General features: G+C 51.5%; 1 protein-coding gene across 3 annotated transcripts in view; it reads right to left on the minus strand.

Annotated features, from left to right (window-relative positions):
* Cuedc1 (CUE domain containing 1) overlaps positions 1–15,778 on the minus strand; it is a 91,233-nt gene that overhangs the window by 9,761 nt on the left and 65,694 nt on the right. For all 3 annotated transcript variants that reach the window (XM_034505712.2, XM_034505711.2, XM_076936051.1), the window contains exons 2-4: positions 9,985–10,605; positions 5,341–5,468; positions 462–588 (exon numbers count right to left, since the gene is read on the minus strand). In XM_034505712.2, the coding sequence (XP_034361603.1) occupies positions 462–588; positions 5,341–5,468; positions 9,985–10,326 (597 nt within the window). In that variant the 5' untranslated portion in view covers positions 10,327–10,605. The remainder of the gene's footprint in view (positions 1–461; positions 589–5,340; positions 5,469–9,984; positions 10,606–15,778) is intronic.

Genomic DNA, 15,778 nt, shown 5'->3' on the forward strand with positions numbered 1-15,778 from the left:
CAGAAGCAGGAAGGACATCAAAAGGACTTTTCCTCCCAACCTAGTGCCACCTCATTCCTACTTCTGGAACTTAAATCATCCTGAAAATCAATTTGCAAACAGCTCAGCCACCTGTGCATGGACTTCTAGTCAATCTCACACTTGGCTCTTCACCACCTGCATACCCCACCAGGGGCACCTTCTGAAAGAAGCTTCTACGGAGAGGAAAGCAGCAAATCCCCTATTAGCTACCCCATTTCCCTTCCTCCAGCCTGAGGTGATGGCTGCAGCCAGAGAACCAGGCCAGACCGAAAGTGAGGCTATGGGTTCACTTTTCTTTCCTAACAAATTCTAATCCACAGAAGCAGCCCAGCCTGAGCTTGAAAACCAAGAAGTAAAACTGGCTGGTACAGACCATGATGTAGCCCAGAAGAGATGCTGGACAGGCAGGTAGGTGTGGAGGTTTGAGGGGAGCCTCTTACCTGAATGCTGTCCATCTGCTGGGGCAGGATTCGGAGGAAGTCATCTGGGAGGTTGCCCAGCAGGGGTGGGTTCCAGTTTCGGTAGCGCCTCTGGTTTGCAGGTTGTCCGGAGCCCAGGACATCAATCCTGGGGCATGGGAGATAAGGAGAGCAGGGAGTAGTCAGGTTTAGCCATAGCTCTGTTGACCCATCACAGGCCCTTGGGCAGATAGAGATTTTATTCAGAGTGTCCAGTGTCCACACTGCCTTCAGAACAAAGGTACAGGCATGCATTCTGCTGATTGAGGGAAACCCATCCAGGCCAGGGGCAGTGGGGATCTCTCTCTCTCTCTCTCTCTCTCTCTCTCTCTCTCTCTCTTTCTTCTCTGGGGCTTTCCTCAGTCAGCTCTGTTTTCCTCTGCTTTGGCCTTGGGCTTAGGCCACTTTTCTGTTACTCAGTGTCTCTGTTACAAATGTCAATGTTGTGGATTTACATACAGACTTTATGAATGTTCCCTACAGACTAGGGGTCGGGGTGGGGTCAGACACTTCTGTGCTTGTGTCCCTAGCTGACACAGTGCTGAACTGTTAAATAACAGATATCACCCCCACCTCCCAGCAGCAGACAAGTAGCCAGCCAGCAGTCCGTTCTGTCCTTGTCTGTTGAGGAAGAAGGCTCCCCAAGATTTCTGGACAATATGCAGATCTGAGTTCCCATTCCGGCTCAACCACAGCCAGCAAAGGGTAGGAAGCATTGGGGAGCCCCTGGTACTTTTGTTACAAAATCCAGACCTTGCTGATCCTGCCCAGGTACTGGGACACGCGCGCGCGCGTGCGCGCGCGCGCACACACACACACACACACACACACACACACCACTCCACAGTAGCTGCTGCTTGAACTGGCGGAGGTTCTTGTTTCCAAGAGAGTCTATGGGGCCTCTCTTCCCAGACAAGGTGTGCCTGTGCCAGGCAGCCAGGACAGGAGAGGAAGAAGGGCCTGGCTGTCCTGACCCCAGGCTCTATCCTAAGCCCAGGCCTGAAAGAAGCCTGGAGCTGGGCCAGGAGCTCCAGGGCTCCTCAGCAGCCTGCTGCGTGGCAACCGCAGGACACGTGTCCCGCTGAATCGGGGAAATGACACATGGAGAAGGCAGGCGGCTGGGGATGGTGGGGGCCATGCTGGGCTCAGCCTGGCTTTGATTTGGCCTCCAGCTTCAGGAATCCCTCCACCCCCTCACTGGAGGGGAGCTTTTCCGTCTGCTGCTAACTTGTGGAAATAACTTCCTTTCCTTTTCTATTTTGGGCTGGTGGCCCGGTGGGTATGAGGGGAGGCTTGAAGGGAGGGCGGGGGCAGCAGCAGACGGATAACCAGCTGCTAAGTGCTAGGGGGAACTCTGCTCGCAGCCAGAGACACACAGGGATATCCAGAGAGGCGCCTGCAGGGGAACCCAGGGCTAGGCTTCCTCCACAATGCTCTGTCACTTCTGTCTCTGTCCCAACTTCTGGTTCCCTCCCAAGGCTCATCTGTCAGTCCCACAGACACCACTTCCAGCCATAATGGAAGAAGGCTTGTCTAGGCTTCGTTTGGGGCAAAGTAAACACCCCAACTCAGTTATATTTGGAAGCCACCCAGGATGACTGCACAGCGAGAGTCCAAACTCTGACCAAGACCCTTCTAGCTATTGTATTTCTGGGATGCCCACAGGGTGAAGGCTGACCATGGGGAGAATTCCTTTTCTTCCAGAGTTTCCTCAGGCTGCTGGGCACGGGCTCTGGAAAGACAGAACAGTCCTCCAAACCCTGGGGTGAAGTCATACTTAGCTGCAGGAGGCCAGCCCAGTGCAGGCAGCCCAGCAACTCCATTGTGGTTGGAAAGGAATGGGAGAAATGAGCTGCTGAGGTAAAACAATTTCCACACAAAAACAGCAGGCGGCCTGTGGAGGGGCAGAGGAAGGGAAGAACTCAGTAGCAGGGGAGGGAGAAGGAGATGGAGCCCAGGAGGATCTTCAGGTACTGAGTCCCCAGAGCCCCCAGATTATAATTTCAAGATGATGTAGGTGTAGGTGATGACCTCACGCTTACCCACAGGATGTTGGACCACCTGGCTGGGATGGATTTCAGACATGTGCTTTTCCAGAGGGGGTTTTGGTGGAGTCCAGACATGCAGTTCACATGGGCCAGACCCTGTCACAGGTCACATAGCTGTATCATTCAGCCAAAGCTTAGGCATTCCAGGTTTGTTTCTCTGGGATGGCCCTGCCTCTTTGGACCTAGCAGGACAGTATCTGAACTCTGAAACTCTGTCCTGTTACCAGGCTCATCCCAGGGGCATGGTGACAGAAAGGGACCAGACCACTAGCCCCTCTCAAATCTAACCTTCAGCAGCCAAAGATTTTCAGAATACCAGTCCACCAGCGCCCTGCCATGGTACAGTCCCACAGAGTCCCCCGTAGTTGCAGGGTAAGGTGTGTGCTCCTTGAGAGCTCCACAGAGGCCCCATGACGGACCCATGTTCCTCTCCACTCACTCTGGTGAACTATACGTGCAGGAGCTCTTCGAGATGGTCCCTTCGCCCTGATTCTCGTGTGCATACACCATTTCCTGTGTCTGGAACACATTCCTGTCCTCAGTTTCACTAAAGTAAGGAGGTGGGGATGTCAGGCCATCGCTTGGGCCGCAGCTTCTGGGCCTCCCGTGTTTGTGATTCCCCTAAATTCTGATCTACTGGAGAGGGGGCAAGAGGACAAGCAACACACACACACACACACACACACACACACACACACACACACACACACGTGTAATTGAAAATATTTAAGTACTGGAATAAATCTTACAGTTTGGTCTGCAGTGTCTCCCACAGGCTTGTATGGCTGAGCTCCTGGTCTTAGCTAGCAGCACTGCTTTGGAAAGCTATGGGCTCTCTGCAGGTAGGATCTGCGTCCCTCGGGGCAGGCCTGGAAGGTTGTACCTGCCTCTGGCTCTAGACCAGCTCTTTCAGCTTCCTGATGCAGTGATGTGAAAGGCCCATGGCCCTGCCCTCTGCTCTGCCACACCTTTCCTGCCATAATGAACTAAAATCCCTCTGACCGTGAGCCAACTGAGTCTTTCTCCAGTCCTTGCCTTCGGGGGTTTTGTCACAGCAACAGAAATGAAATAGAGGATTAAGACAGCAACGACACAGAAGTCAAGTCAGGCGCTGGTGGCACATATCCTTTAATCCCAGCAATCAGGAGGTAGAGGCAGGTGGATCTTTGTAAGCTCTAGACCAGCCTGGTCTACATAGCTAGTTCTAAGACAGGCAAGGCTGCATGAAGAAACCCTGTCTGGGGGTGAGGTGGGGGAGTCAAAGGAAAATCATTTAGCTCTGATCTCAGTAAGCTGCCCCAGGTGTGACCTCTCTGGCCGGCTCACCGAGGCCTCTAACCCCCCACCCCCAGTCTGCATCTCCTGTACCACTTGTGAACTCAATGGAGGACCTCTACCCCACCCAGCTAGCTTTCCAGACTCTCGGCTCCCTGAGCTACAGTCTGACTTCTCAGCAGGGAGGAGAGGACATAGCAATAAAAACTGATAGCCTTAAAATCAGATGACCCGTGTTTACACCCCAGTCGTGGCCACGGGGACAGCAGTAACCCTCTGAGGCTCAGCTTTGTCAGCTATGAAATGGGCGACTGCACTGCTTACCACTTAAGTACTTAAGTCATTGAGTAAAGGACCACGGCCCTTGCTGGCATTTGAAGGGTATGTATTTGCCAAATGGCAGCTGTTCTTACTGGCTCCAGGCTTTCTGCTATTACTGTTCTGGGGCTCTTAAGATGTCTAGAATTGGGGGATCACTATAGCATGTCTTCCTTGAATCATCTCCTCTCACCCAGTCTGTCATTCTAAGAAACAGCAGCTCCAGGACAAAGCAACCACACCTAGGCTCTAGCATCTGCCAAACAGAGAGCCCAGAAAGCAAGTACTTCACATACAACAGACCCCACTGGCACTAGCTTCATCTTAAGCTTCCAAATATCAAGAGTCTCAAAGCTGAGACAAGTCTCCAGGGTCCTTGCTGTCCACTCTCCTGTCTCCAGTCATCAAACTAGCCCAGAAAAAGGCACATCTTCACATTGCTTATAAAAGCCTCTCAACATCACTACTAGCTCAGGGGTGACGAACAGTTATCCCACTGGTGACTGATGGCTACCTGGGGGTGCTGGGTTGGGAGGGATTCTAAGGTTCATCTTGCCTCAGCAGGAGACAGCACAATGATTAATTATTAATGTGTCCATAGGCTGGGGAAGGGAAGGGTCAGTACAATATTTCATGAGCTCATCTTCCTACCCTGCCTCTCCCTTGATTACACATTCCAAGAACCCAGAGGCTATACCGTATTTAATTAACTGTACTCCATAGGCATATGCTGCTATAGCCAACTTTTTACATAGGTTCCAAACTCGAGTGTTTGTGTTTGCTATGCAGGCACTTTAGGGACAGCCATCTCTCTAGTTTACACCTTATTTTTAGGATCATTTTGCACTGAAGCAGGCACTTACTGACTGGCTAACTCAGCTGGCCGCTGAGCTCCAGGGATCTGCCTGTCTCTGCCACGCCAGCTAATGGTGTTAGAGATGTAAGCTGCTGTGCCCAGCTTTTACATGTAGAGGGCTAGGAATTCAAGCCCAGGCCACCACGCTTGTGCAGCAAGCACTCTGCCTACTGAGAGCCATTTCCCCAGTCCCACAGTGTTGAAGTTTTGAAAGTTCTCCCAGGTGTCCTGTGAACATGTTCCTTGCCACAGTACAAGTTAGCAGTTAGTAGAATAATGTCTGGTGGGGGCCGCCAATTTATACAACCCCAACTCCTATCTCCATCTCTACCCACTGCGCTCTGAGACAAAAATGGACTCTCACCGGGGAGGTGGAGTTGGAGGAGCCATCAGGTAAGGCCTGTCGAACATGTGCATGTGGTACGCTGGCGGTGAATACACAGGCGGGGGCTCTTCCTCAGAGCTATCAGGCTCTAGAGTCCTTTCCAAGATCTAAGTCAGAGACAACAAAGAGAGACGTGGTAACAGTTATTGGTCAGGATATTAATAACCCATCCTTCAGCCTCGGTAGCTTTTGGATGAAACCAGGTACACGCGGGGATGTATCTTAAGAAGTTTTGTGCCATTGCTGCTGGGAGCTGCACCTTGGCGATGCCAGCTTTACGTATTAACACTAACACGTGGCCACCATGACCCCTCAATCATACTTAGCAAACAGGAAATGCACTGCCCCAAAGGATTGTTCGTGGCAGCAGCATCTATCCAAGCAACCCTCAAGAGCAGCAAAACAAACACAGGCTGAAAGAGAGAGACAGTGAGGGTTGGCGGGATGGGAGGAGGTGCTGGGGACTCTGGGGCCCATGGAAGAGGTTTATGGATCTGGGTGCCTATCACATGGTATGTACATGCTATGAAACCTCACTGGACTTTTATTCTGAAATAGGGTCTCACTAAGTTGCCCTGGCTGGCCTTGAACCTATTACTTCTCTTGGGAAGATGTGAAGAAGAGAGGACACCAATGGCCAGCCAAAGAAGTTGTCTCACCCAAATCTGGGAGTGTCCCCCCACACACACACACACACAACAGTTGTATCACCAAAAGGCCCAGCCCAGCATGGGTAACAACCTCCTGAAGCTCCATTGAGCCCCTGAGTTAGCTAACCTCTTGAATACCCAATCTCTCCAATCCATCTGCAGCTGGAGCAAAACTGCATTCTACTGGGAGGTGGCTATAGGAGAGAGGGAGGGGCTAAAATCACAGGCGACCCTCTAATGACCCTTTCTGCCTTCCTGAGGGAATGCCCCTCCCTGCCTCCTGTGAGAGGACAGGCCCAAGCTTGCTGAAGAGCTGGTGTAGGAAGTCAGAGCTATTCTGACTATTCTGACTAAGATGTCACAGCTCAAAGGGTCGCAGGACATATCACTTCTGATTCTCCTACTCTGTCTGCTGAGAATCAGATTACAGGCCCTGTGAGGCTGAGGTCCGGTTAAGTAACTCGGCAAAAACACTCACTGGCATTAGACTGGAATCTTCAACACAAACCCTGGGCTTCACAGTCATGCACACCCCTCCCTCAGGCAGCCTGCACACCTAAGTAAGATGCTCAGGGTGGACAGCCCAGTTGCCTACTGTCCTTCTGGACCCTTTTCTCTTCACTGAGAAAGCAGGCAGGGAAAGGTCAAGGATAGATAGGGTGAAGCCAAATTCCTGTGATCCAGTGGATATGAATCTGCCCCCCAGAGGCATATGGGCAGATTCCCTCACACCTCAACCATCCCTCTCCCAGCTCTGTTGCCACTTTCTCAGAGACCAAAGAACCTGGGAAGGGCTCAGAGGCCCTGGCTGCCTCAGGCCCTAAGTCCCCAGCCCCACTTGAACTCTGGGTTTGTAGAAGACACCCCTAAAGCTGTGTCTCCACTTTTGCCAGGCCAGGTTCCATTGATATATCTGACCCCCAGCTCAGAACAGGGGAGTCTAGCAGGGACTCCCTGGCAGTGAGCAGGCACACACACTGCAGTGCTCTGCCTGATGGCCTGACCCAAGGAGGCTCCCGCCCTGGAATGTGTGCTCTTTCCTGTGAGCCGGAAAGTATTTAAACAGATGCTTCTGCAGAAGAATGAGGCCGCCTGGTTGGCCAGGCCGCAGCACTGCTCACCCCACATTCCACCAGGAAGGAAAAGGATGCAAGGTGGGGGGATGGTGTGAGGAATGGGCTCCTGGTGACACCCTGTTGCCTAGCACAAGAGATGCTCCGCAAGATCCTGCGGTACCCAGAAGACTGGCTGCTGCTCCTCCAGCCCACACAATCCCACTTCTGACAGCCTTTGGGTCTGGGGGACAGGGTCCAGGCCTGGTCTGGTGAGAGGTAGAGGAGAGTTCTGTGGCTTTCTTCTGATCTGTGGTGTGCCCCCAGACTCAAGGAGCCAACAGAGGCAGGCGGACCCTGTGCTTGTTACAGTGCAGTTTCCTCTCAGCCTCTAGAGAAGAATGCTTGATAGTGGGGGGGGAGGCTGGTGGTGGGCAGGCCAGCTGCAGAAAGGAAAATCTGTAGTCCCAGAGAGGGAACCCCAGCATCTTTCTGTCTATCCCCCATATTTCTAGCCACAAGGAGTTTTTCTGGCTCTAGAGGTTCTGTGGTCCCCTAGCCTAACTCACTGGCTGACTGACCGGTGCCAGCCAGGTGTTCGGAGGCTGGGAGGGAGGCGAGCTCTGGGCCATTTATCTGACAGGAGCCAGTTTTTCTGTGACAAGGATACCCCTTGAGCTAGCCCACCATCCATCAGCCTCTAGAGACAGGGCCTTTTCCAGTCAGCAGTTATTGTCATTCTTACTGTTCCTCATAAATTTTCTGCAGCGCTTTGCACTGGCTCAGGAGCTGTCTGCTGAGCCCAGGCAGGCCTCCAGAGGTGGGGGTTGGGAGAGAGCCAAGGATGGCCCAGAAGGAGCTCAACGTGGACAGCAGACTGCCTAGGAACAGAAGTGAGACACAGGGATGGCTGCCCGGGGCTGAGAAAGCAGAGGTCCGGGATGCCACAGGTGCTGTGGGTGAGGCAGGAAACGCCCGCCTGCCAGACTGTCAGGATCAACAGGACCATAGAGAGTCAAAGCGTGCAGGGAACGACCCAGCTCACACTGAAAGAATGCACCTACACGCGCACACATGCACACAAACTCACACCTCCTTATGAGGAGCGTCTGGATTTCCCAGTGTTCTCTCCATGGACTAATCCAGGCAGGTCAAAGGGGTGTTTTACAGAGGTAAAGGTGACAGAAAGTTGTGCAAAAACGTTGTCAACAGGGCTGAGGAGATGGCTCAGTCGGTACTTGCCACACAAGGTCTTGGGTTCAATACATGGCACCCGTATAAAAAGCTGGTGGCCCCCACTAGTAATGCCAGTCCAGAGGATGTGGAGGCAGTAGTAATCCCCCAGCAGCAACCTAACTATTACCTGATTAGCAAGAGACTCTGCCCCCAAAACCAAGGTAGCTGGCTCCTGAGGAACAACACCCTAAACTGATCTCTGGTTTACACACACACACACACACACACACACACACACACACACACACACACACAAACACTAGTAAGATCTACTCATTGCGAACATCCCCCTTATACCGCTATGTGCTTGGAGAGAAAACACCACGCTGGCTCAAGTCACCATTGCCCACACAGCTTCTTCACGGAGAGAGAATCCTAGAAGCACTCACTAAGGGAGGGAGGGGGAGGTAGGAGGACCAAGGAGGCCAGGCTCTGCAGTCAAATCTGGTCCAGAGTTCCCACACAAACAAGGGTGACTGACTGCTCTTGTCAAGTTTGAGAAACAGAAAAGATGTATTCCTGAAGCAGCAGAGATGTCCAGCACAGGCTGGACTCTGGAGAGAGCAGAATTCAGCTGGGCCTGGTGGAGCACGCTTGTCATTCCAGCTACCTGAGGGGCTGAGGCAGGAGGATGGAAAAGTTCAAGGTCTGCTTGAGCTACAGAGTAAACATAAGTCTCTATGTTACATCTGCTCTCCACCCCCAGGGAAATCCTACATAAAAAGAGGACTGGGGGTGTGGCTCTGAGAGAGAGGGAATGAACCCCTGCGTTTAACCCTCAGGACTTCAATAGGCCCATGTAAAAAAACACAGCTGCCTAGACTGAGCAGATCCACTACACTAACCTATCCTCCAGCTATGAGATTCCTTGTTACTTGTGGCTTTTCCAGGTCATGTGGCTCTGATCCATCTTCCTTCCTCCTCCTCTTCCTCCATCGCTCCCTACCCTTCCTCCACTCTCTAAGACCTCCAGCCCCACCTTCCCCTTCCATTGTCCAATCACAGGCTCTAGCCTTTATTTGACCAGTTAGAATGGAGGAGAAGGGTCACATGAAATCACCTGTATACTTGATCCATTCTTCATCGGGCAGCCTCTCTTGAGGAAACAGGATTAACATCAGAATATAAACAACACCAGGGCAACCCACAACAGTGGCACACAACTTTAACCCTAGCGCTCAGGAGGCAGAGGCAGGCAGCTCTCTGTGAGTTCAAGGCCAGCCTGGTCTACAGAGCAAGTTCCAGGACAGCCAGGTCTACACAGTGAAAAACCCTGTCTTGAAAACCAAAAGGTCTTTCTTGAAAAATACACACTGGAAATGCTAGGCTTGGAACTAAGGGGTCAGAACGTTGGAGTGGGGCTTATGTATCTACATTTTAAACAAGCCTTAATTCTTATGACTTTAGCCATAAAGTTTTAAGCCATAAACATAAGGTTTTGTACTAGCCTTAATATATCACCGAGTAGGTGCTTGTTCCCTGGGTGTTTGTTGAGTGAGTACATGATTGCTACCCATAATATTGGTCACTGTCTGAATTTCCTAAGGGGTCATGCTTGTTGGTTAGAAGCCAGATATTCACCCCACCACACCCTCGCCTTCTGTGGCTGTGGCTAGGAGCAACCCAGAGCCGCTAAAAGAGACTGGACCTCTATCGGAGGTGAATTGTCCCAGCCCCACCTCTACCTCTGGTGGGATGCTGTCCTCCGAGTCCGAGCTGTCCTCGTAGGCGCTGCCACCGCCTGCCTCCAGGTTCATCTGTAACAGCTGGTCTATGGTGGCGTCCACTGCACCGCTGTTGGCACGCAGCACGCACTCAATGATGTCGTAATCCATGTTAGGAAACATAGTTTTGAAGTCGTCCATGGCCTGGTTGAACTCGAGGCGGCGCACCTGGCGGGCCGGCCGGCTGTTGTTGAGCTCCTGAGGGGCAGTGCTGCCATCTCCAGCCCCTGTCCCGGCACCGCGAGCCCCTGTGGCCCCGCCACCGCCACTGCCGCTGCTGCTCCTGCGAAACAGGCTGGTCATCTTGCGGAGCCGCTGCGGAAGAATGTTTCCAACAAACCGAGAAGCCGCTGGCCCGGGGTCCCTCCGTCGTCGGTCACTTGCTTGCTCCGCAGGCTCAGAAGACTCACTCCTGTACTTCCTCCTGGCGGGAATGCATGGCCCGGGCTAGGCGACAGGGACCAGGGTGGTGGCAGCATGCGGACCTGGGCCAGGCTTTAGATGGATTGCAGATCATCCACATCCTCGAGTCATCCTGACACAAGGGGTTGCAACAGACTGAGGACTGATCGATCGTGTCACCTGAAATGAGGGACAGAGTCAGAAGCTGAAGCAAACAAACCTAAACTCTTTGGTGGTAGGCTGTTAGGAAATGAGGGTAACCCCAATCTAGCCTAGGGAAATCTGCTTCTCTCTGTTCTCCCTAGTTTGGGTGCTGGGGATAGAACTTGGAACTTTGTGCATGATAAGCATGTTAATATGTACATATACATACATATATATGCATATATACATATATACACATATATTTTTCCTATTTATTCCTTTATTTTGTTTTCATTTTTGTTGTTGTTTTGAGATAGAATCTCATCTAGCTCACATTGACTTCAAACTCAAAGTGTAGCTGAGGCTGTCCTTGAACTCCCTCTGTAGAGCAGGCTAGCCTCCAACTTACAGAGATTCCCTTGCCTCTGCCTCCTGAGTGTTGGGATCAACAGTGCACCACCATTGCATGGCTTGTCTTGAACTCTTAATCCCCGAGCCTCAGCCTTCTACAGTTCTGAATCAGACTTCTAAGGGCTGGGATGACAGACATACACCACCATACCGAGTTTTCCACACCTGTCCTGAGGAATCCTGAACATCTTATGTCTTGTTCATGCTCCATCTCAAACCCAGTTCCCTGCCACAGTTAACCTAGCCGGTCCCCAAGGCTAGCAGAAGGGTGTACACAGACAGGATTGTCAGTCAAGTGTGATCAGGGACCGAAATCTACAACAGAACACCACCCAGCCCTCTCAGAGCCAGGCGTGCAAATGGTAACCAAGGTGATGTGACTGGTAGTGTAGACAAAGGAGACAAGAATGTCTGAAGGCACTCTGTCCGGGGCTGGGGGTTGGGGGGCTGGGGGTGCAGTTCAGTGGGTGAAGTGTGTGCCTCACATGCATGAAGCTCTTAATTTGATTCCCACCACAGAATAAAACCACAGAATAAAACTCAGGAGAGGCATGGGTGTAAGCCCAGCACTCTCAGATCTTGGGAGGCAGACACTGGAGGATTTGGAGTTCGAGGTTGTCCTTGAAGTTTTGGCTCAGCTTAGACTAAAGAACTTGTCTCAAAAATCCAAAACCTGGAGCCAGTGAGATACCTCAGTAGGTCAAGGTGCTTGCCAGAAAGCCTGATGACCAGAGTTTAATCCCTTGGGATCCACACGGTGGAGGGACACAACTGGCTTCTACAAATTGTACCCTGACTTGTGCACACATCACACACACTGCAATGCAAAGCAATAAAAATTAAAAACCAACCAAACAAAATCTGGCTCTGACTTTCTCCATCTCCTCCCAAGATTGAGATAAGCAACTTGTAGAACACTGCCAGGGTCTCACTCTGTAGCCCCTGTTGTCCCTTCCTTTGTCTGCCTCTCACCGCAGGACTGCCACAAGCAGCTCCTCTAAAGGTATCCTTAAGCTTGATGAACCAAATGCAAACCTAGTCTCTGTTTTCTAGGTGGAGCCATGGCATTAACCATGGATGGAGAAACTGTCCTGTGAGAAAATCCTTGTCACACTCAGAGTGGCTGCGCACTGATTGCCATGACAGAAAAGACAGAATCAGGAGGAAGCTGGGAAGATGTGGTAGAGGGGAGGCCACCCCACCCAGGATGGGAAGAGCCATCAATGCTATTAATGATACACACCTTCAGGTCAGATCTCATTCTCAGGAAGGGCTTCAAGTACCTACGACACTGAGGTCCTAACACCTTACTTCCTCCCTTTCCTCCAAAGGACATGAACATTATTTTTTTTTTTTTTTTTTTTTTTTGGTTTGTTGTTTGTTTTTGTGTTTGTTTGTTTGTTTTTGAGACAGGGTTTCTCCATGTAACCCTGGCTGTCCTGGAACTCTCTCTGTAGACCAGGCTGGCTTTGAACTCACAAGTGAACTTCCCAAGTGCTAGAACTAAAGGCGTGTGCTAGCTACCACCACCACCTGGCAGACATAACATTCTTAAGCAATCCTATTCTGGGTGCCTGCCTATTTCCAGAGAGGTGGATGGGACTTTTAAAACATTTTTTAAAATTACATTTACTTTGTGTATGTGGGAGGGAGTGACATACATGTGATCAGAGGACCAACTCCTAGGGGTTACTTCTCTCCTTCCACCGTGTGGGCCCTAAAGATCAAACCCAAATCACCAGTCTTATTGGTAAGTGAAGTGCCTTTACCTGCTGAGCCATCTTGCTGACATTTTGTCTGTTTTTTTTTTTTTTTTTTTAAAGACAAGGTCTCATGTAGTCCAGTCTGTCCTTGAACTCACTATGTAGCTAGGGATAATCTTGAACTCCTGATCTTCCTGCCTCACTATTCAAGTGCTGAAATTATAGCCATATACCACCATGCCCACCTAATGGGTTGGATTTGAGAGTGGAAAATTACAGGCACACAGGTCCTGAATAGCTAGTGGACACTGAAGTCCCTTCCTGCCCTGAGAGAACTCACTTAACGAGATCATGTGCCCACATCATGTGTAGGTATGTTATCTGATCCTTGTACATGCTAACACATGCATGAGCTTATTTTGCTACGTCATTAACCCGTAAATTCTACTGTACCATTATGTTTATCTACTTAAAGGAACAGTGCGGGCATCGCCCCTCATCAGAACAGAGAGCCAGCCCATCATGTTACATGCTTGTCAACTGAGAGAAGCAGGATTTACCATCCCTCTCCCTCTATTTCCTGCCTGCCCAGAGAAGCAAATCACAGCCAAGGGAGTCCAAAGTCATGTGACAAGGAGAAATAAGGGTGGTCTCGGATGATCAGTATAGGGATTTGGTTGTGAGAATGAGTCCAAGAAGGTTGCCAAATACATACAGCTTTTTCTCCTTCCCTGCCCACCCCACAGCAGGAGGTCTGAGGCAATTCAGTGGTTCTGTGAAGAGTACTCCACTCTGGAGGCCTACACTCTAACCTCTGAGCCACCAGGCCCCAGAAGCCAAGCCCTGGTGATAGTACACATAGGGTCAGAGGCTCTGGTTAAGGCCCTGGAGAATACAGCTACCATCTCCCTGACCTGAGTGTAATTCAGACAGAAAGATTAGAGAGACCAGGCTTGTCGCTCTGCCAAGGGCAAATCCCATGAACCCCCTCTCACAGGTCCCTTGGGTACTGGGTCTCTCTGAATGTTGAGACACCCCAGAAAGGCATTCTGGAACTGACTGCTTACTCTTCTGTGGGGATTTCTGCTCCCTAGTTGTGCAGGGCCCTGCTCTTAGGGGCTTACACTGTTTCCATGCAAAGAAAACAAAGTGGTCCTCAGCCTGTGAGGGAGTGTGGCTGCACTGCCCGTGAGGCTGGGGTAGAGGTGTGCGGCTGCACTGCCTAGTGGAAGGGAGAGAGGGAAGCTTTGGGGGCTCTTTCCCAGTCCCTGGCTATCAACCCAGGGATTCCTCCGGATTACTGAAGGATACATTGATTCTCTCCCAGCACAAGCCAGGTCCTGAGGCCTCTGCAGCAGGAGACACCCCAGTTCAGGTGACCACCCAAACCTGCCCCTGCAACTGCGCCCCCACATCAGTACAGTTGGAGAGGCAGACAGGAGCTCAAGAACATGGCGTGAGTAATGGAAAAGCTTAGCTCTTTCCACCAAGGCATCTCTGTGGGGTTTGGAGAAAGTAGTTCAGAAAGAGGAAGCCAGGGAAATTGGATCTGATGAGCAGGCCCACCTCAGAGACATCCAGGCTGCTTTACCGAGCACCAGGTAGGGGTTTGCATTGTCCCTTCCAGTTCCTTGCTACTTAAAGCCAGCCTGAGGCCAGGGCTGAGGTATGCTAGCAGCAGGGGAGAGAATCATCAAGTCACGTTGCCTTTTGTAACAACAACAACAAAAAGCGGTTTAAAACGCAGGAAAGAAAGGAGGAATGCAGATGACCTGGGCTTATGGACTTTCCCCTGTCCTCTCCACCAAAGCTCTCCTCATCTTTATTATAATTCTCTTGCCCATCTTCTCTCAGTAATGAACGGTAGGAATCGTGCAGAAGAGTAACTTGTCCAAAAACCACACAGCTAGTGGGTAGGTAGAAAAACCGGAATCGGCATCCCTACCTCCCGAGAGCTAACATGCCAAGTAAGGCTTGCAGGGCTGAGAGCCAAGGAGCCTGAGAAATGCAGCCACGTGTGCCTGGGTTTAGGACATTCCATCAAAGGAAACATGACCCAGACAGAACGGGGGAGGTCTGCTGGCACTGCCCCAGACCTGGCTATGTGACCTTGGAGAGAGCAGGACGCCTCTTTGAACCCACTGCTAGTGTGGGCAAGAAGACAGAAAGGTAATCCCTGATGGGCTTGAGATGGAGGAAGTGAATCAAACCTGCTGGACCCGTTAGACCTCTCCCTGAGCGAATGGGCGTGGGTAACCTCAGGACCTGGAAGCAGAAACTTCATACCTGTCCTCCCCCAGGGCCCAGGGAGCCAGGCCCAGAACAGTCTGCTTCCAACTTCCAACTGGAGTGTGAGAAGCTTGCAAGGCCTGAGTCACTTGGAGCCTGGCCTAGGGAGGTGGGCAGGCTGCCCCAGTGCGGCTTAGCCGGCCTTGTCCAAGGTCAAAACAGCCAGCCTCCTGCCTTAGGAAGGCCTGTTCGTGAAACCGATGACCAGGTCTGCACCAGGGATAAGATAGCCTGAGGATCAGAGGGCTGGGCCCACATGTGACCCCAGGAAGGCTGTGCAGCTTAGGAAAATGATTTCAGGACTCCGAACCTCATCTTCCTCTCTGGCAGAAGCAATGCATATATAGGAAAAATGCTGGGATGGAACTTTTATGGGATCCTAGGATGGAGGACATCCCTGCTGGGACAGGCTGTGGTGGGCTGGTCCAAGGCCTTGGTACCTCATGCTATACCCCCTGAGGAAATCCTGTGGCTTTAGTATCTTCTGCCAGCTGTGTGTTGGCTCCCGCTCTTGAGTTCCCTCCAGACATTCCCTTCACACCACAACTATGCAACCAACTATGGTCTCCGCTCAGATGTCCACCAGTAGCTCTGACAGAGTAGGTTAGTCCAACCCTGCCTGTGCCCCCTGTCTATGGACACCATCTCTGCCCACTGAGGTCAAAGCCCCAAGGCCATCTTTAAGAATGTCTCCCTTATACCCCCCAGTCAACGCACAGCAATCCTGATCTTTCTTGCCTTTTACACTGTCCCTCAGGACCTGGTGGCTTCTTGCCCTCTGCCACCTCCCTGCTTCTTTGTGTGTG

The sequence above is a fragment of the Arvicanthis niloticus genome, chromosome 6, assembly GCF_011762505.2.
Source record: "Arvicanthis niloticus isolate mArvNil1 chromosome 6, mArvNil1.pat.X, whole genome shotgun sequence".
Lineage (NCBI taxonomy): Eukaryota > Metazoa > Chordata > Mammalia > Rodentia > Muridae > Arvicanthis > Arvicanthis niloticus.